The 12848-nt window shown below is 38.7% G+C and overlaps 1 protein-coding gene across 3 annotated transcripts in view; it reads left to right on the top strand.

Moving 5' to 3' along the window:
* Nucleotides 1-4130, top strand: part of robo3 (roundabout, axon guidance receptor, homolog 3 (Drosophila)) — an 89147-nt gene extending 85017 nt beyond the window's left edge. The window contains exons 25-27 of one of the 3 annotated variants that reach the window (XM_056240162.1): nt 54-227; nt 1149-1291; nt 3356-4130. In XM_056240162.1, coding sequence (XP_056096137.1) covers nt 54-227; nt 1149-1291; nt 3356-3367 — 329 coding nt within the window. In that variant the 3' untranslated portion in view covers nt 3368-4130. Of the gene's footprint in view, nt 1-53; nt 228-1148; nt 1292-1893; nt 2137-3355 lie in introns of those variants that run through there. The other 2 variants (XM_056240161.1, XM_056240159.1) reach the window with 2 other exon arrangements.
* The last annotated feature ends 8718 nt before the right edge of the window (nt 4131-12848 follow it).

Raw genomic sequence — 12848 nt, 5'->3', positions numbered from 1 at the left:
TTAATCATTTATCCTGCTCCAGCATTGTTAACATGCTGGTCACATCTCTGCAGATCTACCCCCTCCACCAGAACCGCCCCCTGAGGATGAGATCCACTGTGCTCAACTAGGGGGATTCGAATGTGGGCAGACGTCCCTCGAGAGAGTGGGCAGCTCCCATTCCTCCATGGAGAGGAGAGAACAGAGCACACCTAATCGGAAAAACTCTTCTCATAGACGGATAGATGGTTAGAGAACACCTGACAGTCTTAAATGCTGTTATTCCTTTACACGTATTCATATTGAACCGTTCCAAAATTAGGAACGGCGTGGCGCTACCACCGCAACGTTACCCAACATCAAATGGCAAACGTAATGAAAGCGGAACGAAACTGTGCTACTCATTATTTTGTGCTTCACGGACCGTTTATCAGTTTGGACCAATGTCAGTGCAGCGCGAGCCGATCTTGATCAAGCGACACTGTTACTTCACAGCGAGCGCTAAGAGATCCAGTTTAGAAACCATTTGAATGCGCCACATAAGTAATAACATCGCTGCGCGATCTAGTGAGAAGCATTCCAATTTCTCCGTTATTATCCGTAGATCTCTATTAGATCAAACAGCGCTGACGTGGAAAAGCAGGAGAAACATTGTGCTAGTAACATAACTAGTTATAGGCTTTAAGTCCACAAATCAGCAACATTCACCATGGATTTAATGTAGTAACACTAACTGTACCATGGAAGTTTGGCAGGAATAGTAAAATGCTTTCAAGTACGTCACACATCTTTTTCCAGCACTTAAAAACTCAAATATTATCAAATTTAAATGTTATTTTTAATGTGATGACCTAAAAATGATTTGTTCATCCTTCAAAGATTACCCCCATTAATAAAACTAAAAGTTTCAAGATCTAGGAAAACTCATACTTATTTAAAAAATAATATGTTTTTTTTTATATATATATATATATATAAATATATATATTTTTTTAAATCAAGGAAATTTCTCTGGTATTTCTTTCTTTTTGCTGTATCAAAAACGTACCGAACCGTGACACCACTCGACTCGAACCGTGAATTTTGTGAACTGTTACACCCCTAATATATATATATACACTTTTTCAAAAAAAAATTTTTTACCCCTAACATGTTTATGTGCCTCTCAGCAGAGGATGATTTAATTCCTTACAACAAGCCCAACTTCCTGTCTCGCGGTCAGATGTCCAGCAATTGCTCCACAACAGGAAGTTCATCATCACGGGGGTCAACAGGATCACGAGGGCACGGAACGGGCAGGAAGAGAAATGATGTAAGACCAAGTAACATTTCTCACACTGCCGAAAATCATTTTCTTGATCAATATTTGTCTTTTATCTAGTAAAAATGTTGAATAATCCTTAAAACAAGATTAATATTTACTATTTACTGAACTTCATTAATAAAAAACACTTATGATTTATAAAAATATTATATTTTAAGACTATATATTAAGACTTGTTTCAGAGAATATATTTGAATTTATTTATTGAGTTAATTTAGTATTTGTCTTAGCACATAAACATTTCTTTTTTATGCTTAAAACAATTGTTACACAGTTTTGCTGAAGTAAATCCATCTTGTTTAAGAATGTTTAGATATTTGTACAGTAATTCAAGACAAAAAAAATACTGATTGTGTTTTTTAAAGTATATGCTCTCAAGATTTAATCCTCGTCCTCCCAAATCCTAACCCTAATCCCAAATCTTAAACATTAGCTGAGCTTAGTCAAACACAGGCTCACCAAACATGTGCATTAGTTTATCTTTTCTTAACACTCATTCATTGGTGAGACTGAATTGACTAAGTGTGGATGAGTCTAGACTGGCTGAGTCCATCTGGCTGTTGGGCACATAATGTGAGTGTTGTGTAGAGCAGAGGAGACACAGCACTTTTAGCCAGCAATCAGACACTTCCTCTGAAGTACATTCCCCACTGCTCAGAGAACAGATGACAGAAGAGATACTACAACTGACTGATCCGTCTGTAAAGTGTTTTTTTCTTCTCATATCAAACTCTTGCACGATCACTCTTAAAACCAACTTTTACAGTTCTCAAATACTTAAAGAAGAGATGCTTAGAAAAACTTTTCTTTCTTACTAAATCCTTTTTATTCACTAAAGACTTCCAGCTCTAAAATCTAACTGGATGAAACCCGTTCAAAGCTGTAAAATAGCAAATATACCTGTAAAAAATAACCTGTGAACAGTCCACATGATTGTTATAAATGATAATAATTCTGCATTATTTGGTGGAAGTATTGATTGTAATTAATAATAATAGTTATTGTTATTATTAATTCTGCATTATTTGGTTGAAGAATTGGTGGTTGTAAATAATAATAATAAATAGTAGTAGTAGTAATTGATTAATTTGCATTGTATTTGTAATCCTTTTACCATGGTAAAATCTCTAACATGGCTTATTGTGGTTTGTTTGACATCTTTGCAATAAATAAATCACTCTCCCTGTGCAAAAATGTACAGTGGTGAAGTGGTGGTTATGCATGTTGTGTAACTGAGTAATGTCCAGAAATACCACAATATTTTTAGAAATACCACGATATGTTTCTCACCATTTATTTGAGAAATCAAATTAGGAAGAGCTAGTTGCATGGGCCAAAGTGGCCATAACACTTTTTGTCTTTTTACATTGTTTCCCTATAGACATGAATATCTCTGTGATGGGCACTGGGTTACACACTCCATATGAGTAATCCACATAAAAATACGTCCACATAATCCATATGGACTAAAGAGTCCTCAGATGTGCGCCCTCTTCTCAGGTTACCCCCTCTGGAACAAAAAGGACAGGCCGCATAAAAGAGGGCTATACGTTCCCTGGGGAGGGAGTTTCGGGTTACCCCGTCCTGTCACGGTGGTTAGCGTTATCTTTCCAGTCGGACAGAGAGCGTGAATAGATGCTTGACGAAGAAGGGGTCTGCCTTTATTCTGTGTCCTCAGATCTTGTCACGTCCCATGATGGACAATCCCTGCTGCATTAAGTCATCTATAGACATACCAAACCAAAAAGACTTTCTTTTGTCCTGAGAGGCCACAATTATTTTCTGAACAGACCAGCTAAGCTGGTTGACCAGTTTAAATGACCCGGTAAAACCATTGGTTACAAGTAGGTATATTTCGGCCACTTTCATGAAGGTTTTAGCATCTTACAGTAGTGAAGTTGCTATAATATCCAGCATTGGTCATCTTAAACCATCTTAGAAGCTGGTTCAAACTGGTCTCAACTGTTTTTTAAGATTTTCAAATTTATTCTGTCATTTTAAAAGCCTGTTTATCTTTTGTCACTCAACTTTTTTTTTTGTCTACTCTTTCAGGAGATGAGATAAGGGAAGGCTGTGAGACACAGGACGTTTGACTTGGGCATCCCTCCGTTTTTCGTTCGGAAACCGAAGAGAAGAACCGAAGAAAAGTGGATGAGTGTACAGATTTCAGAACGTGAATCTGGGACTTTTGATTATGTTATTAATTATTGTTATTATTGTTATTTATGACCTTCACAGGGGCATTTTTCATCACGCTGTCACTGTAAATAATCATCCGTTGAAGCTTTTTACATGGGGTCCAGATGCCTGGAAAGAAGAGTATATTGTATTTATACATGAAAGAAGAAATTAAATCATGTCAAAAGCTCCGATATTATAGATAAGTTAATGTCTGAATGTGCCAACCATGTAGAAATGTATACAGCAGCATTTCAAAGCATTATAATATTGCACTCTCGTTGTGTTGGAGAACAACAACAAAAAAAATAGAAAGCACAATACGTGTTGTTTGACCAGCCAGCTAGACAGCAAGTCTGATGAACTTAACTAGGCCGAGGACGCTTCTGTCTGTCCGTCTCGTCCCCGTCTGTGAATCCCCATCGTTGCGGTCACAAGAGAATGTGGTCCCTTTCCCCCTTTCTTTTCAAAGCCAAGAGAGTGTCATTTGACGACTGTTGTGAACGATTGTATTTGTCTTTTTTAAAGGAGTGTTTTGGAGATCGTGAGGAAATGTATTTCATTCAAAAACCAAAATTATGTTCCTTTGACTAACTTTTTGGTAGTCCTTGTTGTTTTGTATAAATAAAATAAAATACATTCTAAGCTATGTGTTTGTCTTGAAATCGATGTTTTTGAAAGTTATGTTGAAAATAATTTCACGTTTTATACATATTTTTACATTTTATTCAGAAATTAAAGGCACACTATGTAATTTTTCGCCACTAGAGGTCGTTTATTCAAAACAAAGGCGTAGCTTGACGCCTTGATTTCGTGGAATCATGGGAGTTGTTGTCTTCACCTCTACAGCCGGTGGAAAATACAACGGAACTCGGGCAGCTTTCATTATGCCGCAGACCGCTTCCGCGTCTTCTGGTCATGTGTATGTGGGGTAACGCAGCGCTGTTTTATCATATTAGATACATTTGAGTGTGTTGAAAGTTGTTATAATGCTACTCTGAGCGTTCGCTCGGCGGTTGCTAAATGAGACACTTGTTGCACACTGCAGTGAGCTAGATCAATATTAGGCATGGTACTCGCGGAAAATCAAGAAAACCAGATTTTAACAAAAAGACTGTTGAGCTGTATCACAATGATTAGTTTTCTGTCAATAAATGTATCCAAAAAGTTGCTCACCTGTCTAATAACACAATATATTAAAGCGTCATGTGTTTCCATGGTTTCTAAAAAAATTATCCGGAAATCAAGGGTAACGCGGGTATGATGTCATTGAAAGGCGACGCACAGACACGGCGCTTATTTCTTTGGATTTAAACATTATTAGAAACATTTGGGATAATGTACACACAAACCAATAAAATATATAAAATTGTTCTTGTGGTTTTTGTATTTTCGATCCAAAAATCTTACATAGTGTGCCTTTAAGCCGAGAGTTTACAACAACAAAGACAAAGCTGGTCCGTGAACATGAACAGCTGAGACCGTTAAAATCTTTGGTTCCTTACGGCAGGCACATAGCAGCTACTTCCACCTGGCTGAACCGCCACTGAGGGGCATGAAATTATCTCTTCCCGGGCAACACTGGATGCTGAGGAGAAGAGGAATGAAGAAAAGTGTGGAGAAAGAGACAGTGAGTTAGATAAAACAAGTAGAGGGTAAAGAATGAAACAAAGAATGTGAGTCACTCCCACCTGAGACTAGCCTGAGGTGAGAAAATCAGAAAGAAAAACGGCAAATAAGTATTTAGATGAAAAGGAAGGCAGTGTGCATTTGTAGACCATGAGTAAAAAGGAGCATATAAATAAACAACAAGCCATTTGAGCGGTCTTTACCTCTGTAACGTGTTAACTTAGGCTATGCGTTTTGTTTGGTCCAGGGAGGGGAATCCGGTTCTGATTCATTAACGGTCGCTTATTAGTATTTTTAAGACATTTGGAATATAATTAGGTAACACTTTTTATTTTAAGCTGACCGAATGAGACATAAGAAAACTACAAATTTGACTTACGGCAAGCGTTACAATTGCCGCTAGGTGGAGCGTACTCGACAGTAGACTACAACTACATGACAGGCCCTGTCCCAAATGGCGCACTTCATGCAGACTTTCGGTCTCGTGGACTTAAATTGCGCATGCTCGCCGAGTCTACGAGTCCGTAGGCCGTCCCATTTAGCATTTTAACGCTCTGAAGTGTGCTCAGCAGCGCCCCCTTTGTACCCTTGAAGCGGTCTTCTGCGAAGCCCGCATAGATGCAGGCTCCACGCACTTTAACTACCCAGGAATCCTTGCGAAAGGCCAATCAGACAACCGATGGGAGGAGATTTCGCTCACGGACAATTCTTAACATGGCTGAGAAGAAAATATTTAAGTGTAATTATCATTACGGTTTTTATGACAAGTTTATACAGACATTATGATCATCGACCAGTGGTTGATGTCTCAAACATAGGCTAATAATAGCGAGCTGAATAATACGATCGCATTATGATTCATTAAATAAATAGAACAGAATGTCAGGGCTTTACTGAGTCATATGTAAACACAACAACAATAGGCAGCATATTTCCCCGAACCTGTAGCTCCTGTCCATAACAACAATCAGACCGTCTTCCTGTTTCCGGCGTGACGATCAAGTCTGTCCCAAAAATACCTCTCAATGCGCCCTCGCGGACTCGCGCTAAAGCCCAATTTATACTTCTGCGTCGAACTCACGCCGTAGCTACGCCGTAGGCTGTGTAGCGCGCGTACCCTTCGGCGTACCCTGACGTGCACCTCTCCAAAAATGTAACAACACGTCAATTCTACGCGAACACAAGCGCTGTGATTGGTCTGCTAGAACCCCTCCCTCGGATTTCTCATGTTCCCTCTGCATGTGTAATTGCGCGTCAACGCGGACAACGACGCTGAAGTATAAATGAAAACCAACGCGTAGTCTATAGCGTAGAGGCTCCTGCGTAGGTCCAACGCAGAAGTTTAAATCGGCCTTAAGGGCCCTATAGGTCTGCACTACATGACGTCACCAAAGTGTGGACTCTTAGGAAGTCCACAAGTCCGGAGTGTGCCATTTGGGACAGGGCCTAAGATACCTTGTAGCTTTTGATTTGTCATCATGATTCCAAAGCCGGTGCTGCATAAACAGAGCATGCGCGCGTGCGACAGTAGGATACAGTACGATGCGGTAGGCTAAATTATTTACGACAGCAGTAATGGACAATGCCGCCTTCAACCTGTAGGGCGACCGCAGAGGAAAAGTTACTTGGTGTTGCTTTAAGTTATATCACATTTGCACACAGAAGTCCCCTTATGAAAAATAAGTAGCCTATAGCCTGCTTAGAGTTTATATTTCAAAGCTTAAAGTATATTTTAAGCATACTTTATGTAGTAAGTATGCCTATATACTAATATCAATGTACTAGAATAGCTATTAATCTAGTACTTTTTCAATACTACTTAGGACTAAATTGGCCCACTTTTTAGAGTATACTTTTAAGTATAGGCTACTTTAAGTGTAACAGTAGTAAACTTTGAGTATAGTTTACAACTAAGTTGTAAGGGGTGGTGGTGATGGCGATGGCGATGGCGCAGTGGATAAGACACATGCCTTTGGTGTAAGAGACCCGGGTTCGAATCCACTGTGAGACACCAATGTGTCTCTGAGCAAGACACTTAACCCCTAGTTGCTCCAGAGGCGTGTGACCTCTGACATATATAGCAATTGTAAGTCGCTTTGGATAAAAGCGTCAGCTAAATGAATAAATGTAAATGTAAGTTTTTTGTTTGTACAGCAATTTAACTAAACGACGTGATCTGAACAACAACCAGTAAGTGTAGACCTTATTCAGAGCAGCGTCATGACTGGTATGAAAGCAAGGCTGTGAGAGATAGACTTGACGTGTTTTCAGTGGCATACGCTGCAAAAGCTGTATAAAGCTCTTAGATCACTTATAATTTTCCACAACTCATATTGTCTGGGGGTTTTTGTCAACTGGAATTTCTTGGAAAGATATTTTTGCAGTGTTTAGTCAGCAGAACAACCCACAAAAAAACACATTAAATAACAGTACAACCCACTGAAGAGATGTAGCTTAGCCTATCTATCCCTCACAGCCTCGCTTTCATTTACGGTAAAAGTCACAGATGGCTCTGTGAATAAGGTCGTGATTAGTTAAGGATTCACTAAAAAAGAATTGTCTCATTTGATTCATTCGTTCGGTTTGTTTTTGGTCCACTAAACCAGGAGTCCACCGCTGATTGATTGTGCTGTTTCCTTTACAGGAACATAAGTAATATCTAACCCATAAGAGTTATTCATTCTGTAATCGGACTACTCTGATTACCGCGCTGTATATTTATGAGCTAATGGACTAACTCTGTCTCAGTATTATGGTAGAATGGTATCATGACAATAGGCTATCTGCAGGAAAATTCACATGCAAGAACCGTTAATGGAACCGAATGTTAATATTTTTTTAATAAATGTAAAAAAAACATGTTCATGTAAAAAAAAAGCAGAAAAAAAAAAAAAGAAACCTAACCCAGGGGTGGCCACCTTCCTGAAGAGATTAGCTCCAACCTTAACAAACCTAAACCCACTAATCAAGGTCTGTAGGATCACTGGAAGATTCCATACAGGTGTTGGAGCAAGTTGGAACTAAACATAGGCTGTTGATCTAAGAACATTGTCACTTGGTAAAATTCTGCTCAACATGCATGTACTCATCTTTGCTATTAACATTTTTAAACTTCATAAACAATAGGATTAAAGTTTTGCCCAAAATCCAGTCAAAGATTCTTCTCATGATTATCCTTTTTAATATATCAGTGAATCAATTTTAGGGGTGGATCACATGGAGGGTGCAATTTATTGCGAGATGGTGAGGGTATACAGAGATCATCTGAGCTTTCACCTTTCAAGGTCTCCTTAGAATTCAAACCAAGTAGTCAAGACACGCACTCTTCCTTAAGTGGAAGCCCACTACCCATAAATCACCAGCTCATTCATTAGCTTTGTGTCAGTGGAGACACGCCCAGGAGGGCCAGAGGGGAGCGAAGCGCAGTCAAAATACCATTCTCCCATTTCCATGTTAATTACAGAACCCAGAGATGGATGCCTTCAACCTCATTGTTCATTTAATGTAGTCAAAGCACATGCAATTGCCACATTAAAACCAAGAGGACAATGTTCAAACAAGCTAGTAAAACAGTGGCTTTGGCATTTGGCTTTGAAATCAATGTCAAGGTGTTTTACGACAAATACCAGGTTAAATCGGTTGAATGGTCTTTAGAGACGAGAAAAGCGTGTTTAGAGTCGCACAGCTGCCAGGCTGTTAGCGGGGTGAGAAGACTCATTTATGTGGCAAGTGAGCAATGTTTGTGCCTCTGAGATAAACTGAACCATCAGCCCGTGAGAGGTTCTTGAATACAGTCAACTGTTTTGGTGTAATCTCTGCAATTCTTGACCAATTGCACATAAACACAATTGCACATCTTTTTTCTCTGCAGCTCCAGTTGAACTGGCTTGGATTTGCACACCCTGCCTGTGGAGCGTAGGCTTTAGGGAACAGAAGGACCCTTGAGTTTAATCTCTCTCAGGGCAGATCTGGGTCAGTGAAGGCCAACAGAAGGCTGGATCCCATGGGGTCTGTGCAAAACACTCTTGCCATTTCTCATCTCCACACACACCCGCCTCTGAACCTCCGACTGGGCACAGGACCTCGGGTAAGCCCACTCAACTGGATGGCGCGCCACGCAGGCGCTTTAATTTTCATTTAGTGTGTTGACGGATACGGACAAGAGAGATGACTCAGGTGTTTGACATTAATGTCAATTTGGCTGATAATTAAGAGCTGCGATGTATTACCTTGGAAATCTGTCCCATGTGCTAACTTCCTGGAAACATTTGGGGCTGACAGAACTCACAAAGGGTCTGACAGAATTTTGGAGACAGTGATGATTGGTTTTAAATTTCCCTGGCAAGTGAATTGTTAGTGGAACAACTGGAACCGTTCCTCACCATTTGAAGAACCGTTCGGCTTGGCGGTGGAAAAGTGTCTTTTATTTCTCATTTGTAACTTTATATGCCACAATTGAGAGTTCATTTTGTGTATTTGCAACTTTATACAATTGCATCTATTTCTCACAATTATAACTTTATTTTTAATTTCTCTATTTCTCAAGTTTGTGACTATTAATTGCGTTTGCAACTTTATTTCTCATATTTGTAAGACTTTTGATCTAACAATTGTGGCTTAATTTGTTGTATTTGCAACTATTTATCATATTTGTTACTATATCGTATTTGCAACTTTATATCTCACAACTGCAACTTTATTTCTCATGTTTGTGACTTTAGATCTCATAATTGCGACTTAATTTTTTGTATGTACTTTATATCATAATTGCAACTTTATTTCTCACAATTTGGACCACTTTATGTTTAACATATTTGCAACTTAAAGGGGCTATTCTAAGAATCATCATGTATTAACCACATTTTTATCGCCAATGTGAGAACAGTTTGTAACGAAACTTAAAAAACAAGACTTTCCCCGACTTCCTAGGTTGTTTATGAAAGCCTGAAGACTGATTTTTTTTTGTGAAGGACAAAATCAAAAGCATGTGAAGTTTACATGTGCTCCCGAGAGCTTCTGTTCCGTTCTGTGACACATGAAACGTACGTCTAGAAGGTCCAACACATTGATAGTTTCTGGGATACTGATAACTACACTGAACAAAATTATAAACGCAAGACTTTTGTTTTTGCCCCCATTTTTCATGAGCTGAACTCAAAGATCTAAGTCCTTTTCTATGTACACAAAAGGCCTATTTCTCTCAAATATTGTTCACAAATCTGTCTAAATCTGTGTTAGTGAGCACTTCTCCTTTGCCGAGATAATCCATCCACCGCACAGGTGTGGCATACGTTCAGTGTAGGATTAACAGCCAAAACCTGTGTTTTCAGTTGAAGCACTGTGTTATACTATGTGACCGTTAACAAATTTACACGTCTTACGAGCAAAATATATATGCAGGAGTATAATTCTCAAAATATATCAGTAGTAGACTCTTTAAAGAATATATGTACAAAATATGATAGTTCTATCTGTCAATTAAGATGTTTTACAGACTACTTTTTGTAGTAGTCTGAGGAAGACATCTTCTAGATGTGCAAGCAGGAAGTAAACTGATCTGGTCATGTGACCTTTCACACTAGTCACATGACATTAATAGATTTTAATCAAGACAATCTATTTTTTTCATTTAAAAGTTGTATTTTTTGCCCAAAGCCAATAACAACATTTTTTGAGCTTCCAGAAATAAGAAAAAAAGATGCTGGCACAATTGTGACCTGTTAATACAATGTTCAGGATAATGCCGAAAGAGCTACAATGAATGGCACCCCTGGTAAATATAATCAAAGATGGCTGTAAAAATAAATCTGCATTGTATATCCTTTTGATCTTTCATTCAAAAAATTTCCAAAAAAGGGTTAGAAAAGGGTTTATGAAATAAACGCTTTTCTCCAAAACACGCTGGCCATAATTATTGGCACCCTTGTATTAAATATTTTTTCAACCTCCTTTTGCCAAGATAACATGGGTAACATGCCTGATGGGTTTGGAGAACAACTGACCTGAGATCATTCCTCCATTCAGAATCTCTCCAGATCCTGCAGATTCCCAGATCCATGTTGGCGCTTCTTCTCTTCAGTTCAGCCCACTCATTTTCTGTAGGGTTCAGTTTAGGGGACTGGGACGGTCATGGCAGAAGCTTCATTTTGTGCTCAGTGTCACATTTTTGTGTTGATTTTGATGTTTGTTTTGGACCGTTGTCCTGATGGAAGATCCAACCACGGCTCATTATAAGATTTCTAGCAGAGGCGGTCAGGTTTTGATTTTTTATCTGTTGGTATTTGCTAGAATCCAAAATACCATGTATCTGAACAAGCTGTCCAGGACCTCCAGCAAAAAATTAGGCCCACAACATTAAAGATCCAGCAGTATATTTAACTGTAGGCACGGGGTACTTTTTATTCCTGTTTGCACCAAACACATCTAGTTTGTTTGCTGCCAAAAAGCTCTTTTTTTTTGTTTCATCTGACCATAGAATCCGGTCCCTTTTGAAGTTCCAGTCGTGTCTGACAACTCAAGCTGGAGTTTATTTTTGGATGAGCGAGGAGGATTTTTCTTGAAACCCAGGGGTGCCATTTGAATTTATTTATTTATTTATTTTTGGCTTTCTGACCCCAAGACTCAACTAATCTCTGCAATTCTCCATCTGTGATCCTTGGAGAGTCTTTGGCCACTCAAACTTTCATCCTTGCAATAAAGACACACGTCCTCTTCCAGGCAGATTCGTAGCTATTTTTTTTACAGCCACTTTCTATTTGTGATGCTCAACAATCTTTTTCTGCACATCAGAACTATATTCTGTGGTTTTACTCATTGTGATGGATGATTAAGGGAATTTGGCCTTTGTATTTTCTCAAATTTATACTCCTGTGAAACAAAGTCATACTGTAGCTTGACAATGTCATGTTCCTAGTCACCCTGGTGCTAAAAACCCCCAAAAAATTTAACGGGAATATACTTCAGAGATATTTTACTAATTCTAGGGGTGCCAATAACTGTGGTGACCGTGTTTTGGAGAAAAACATTTATTTCAAAATGTGAATTTCCCCTTTACTAAAAAATGAAAGGGTCGATATTTGCAATTTTTTGAATGAAACATCAAAAGAATAAACAATGCAATTTTATTTTTACCGCCATCTTTGATCATATTTATCAGGGGTGCCAATAATTCTGAGCACAACTGTATTCTGCACTGTAATGTCAATGCGTCATGCAAAGAAAATGGATTAATTCAAACTATAGTCTCACATAGTCAGATCTGTATAGTCTACGTATAGTCTCAAATATACTTTTATAATCAAACCATCATAACAGTGTCGACATGATGCCTATGAATTCCAGAGCTGGTGCAAACATATCCACATCAATATGATTAGTTGCTTTCTTAACTGCTGCCTTGTCACTGCTGTTTTTGTGTGTGTGTTTATTTTGTTAAGAGGAAAGTGCGCGGCACATATTTACAGTCCATATTCATCTAAACGTCGCTCTCAGCAGCATGGATGACGTCTGGATGTTAACAGTATATCGCTGAAAAAGGTATTTCCAAGAAATTACAACTTCATTTCACTTCCAAGCAAAGAATGAAAAAGAATTTCGCCTTGATTCACGTTTAGTCTCTTGCACATTTATTTTTCATTAAAACAAGAGGGGAACATTTTTTATATTTGCATTAACGAAGGAACCCGAATTATTTCATGCAAAAATAATCCTTGGGGACAAGTGTGGGGTGCTTTGCTGT

This window comes from Rhinichthys klamathensis, unplaced genomic scaffold, assembly GCF_029890125.1.
Source record: "Rhinichthys klamathensis goyatoka isolate OS25496 unplaced genomic scaffold, OSU_Roscu_1.1 h1tg000585l_1, whole genome shotgun sequence".
NCBI lineage: Eukaryota > Metazoa > Chordata > Actinopteri > Cypriniformes > Leuciscidae > Rhinichthys > Rhinichthys klamathensis.
This window is presented reverse-complemented; position numbering and strand designations above follow the sequence as displayed.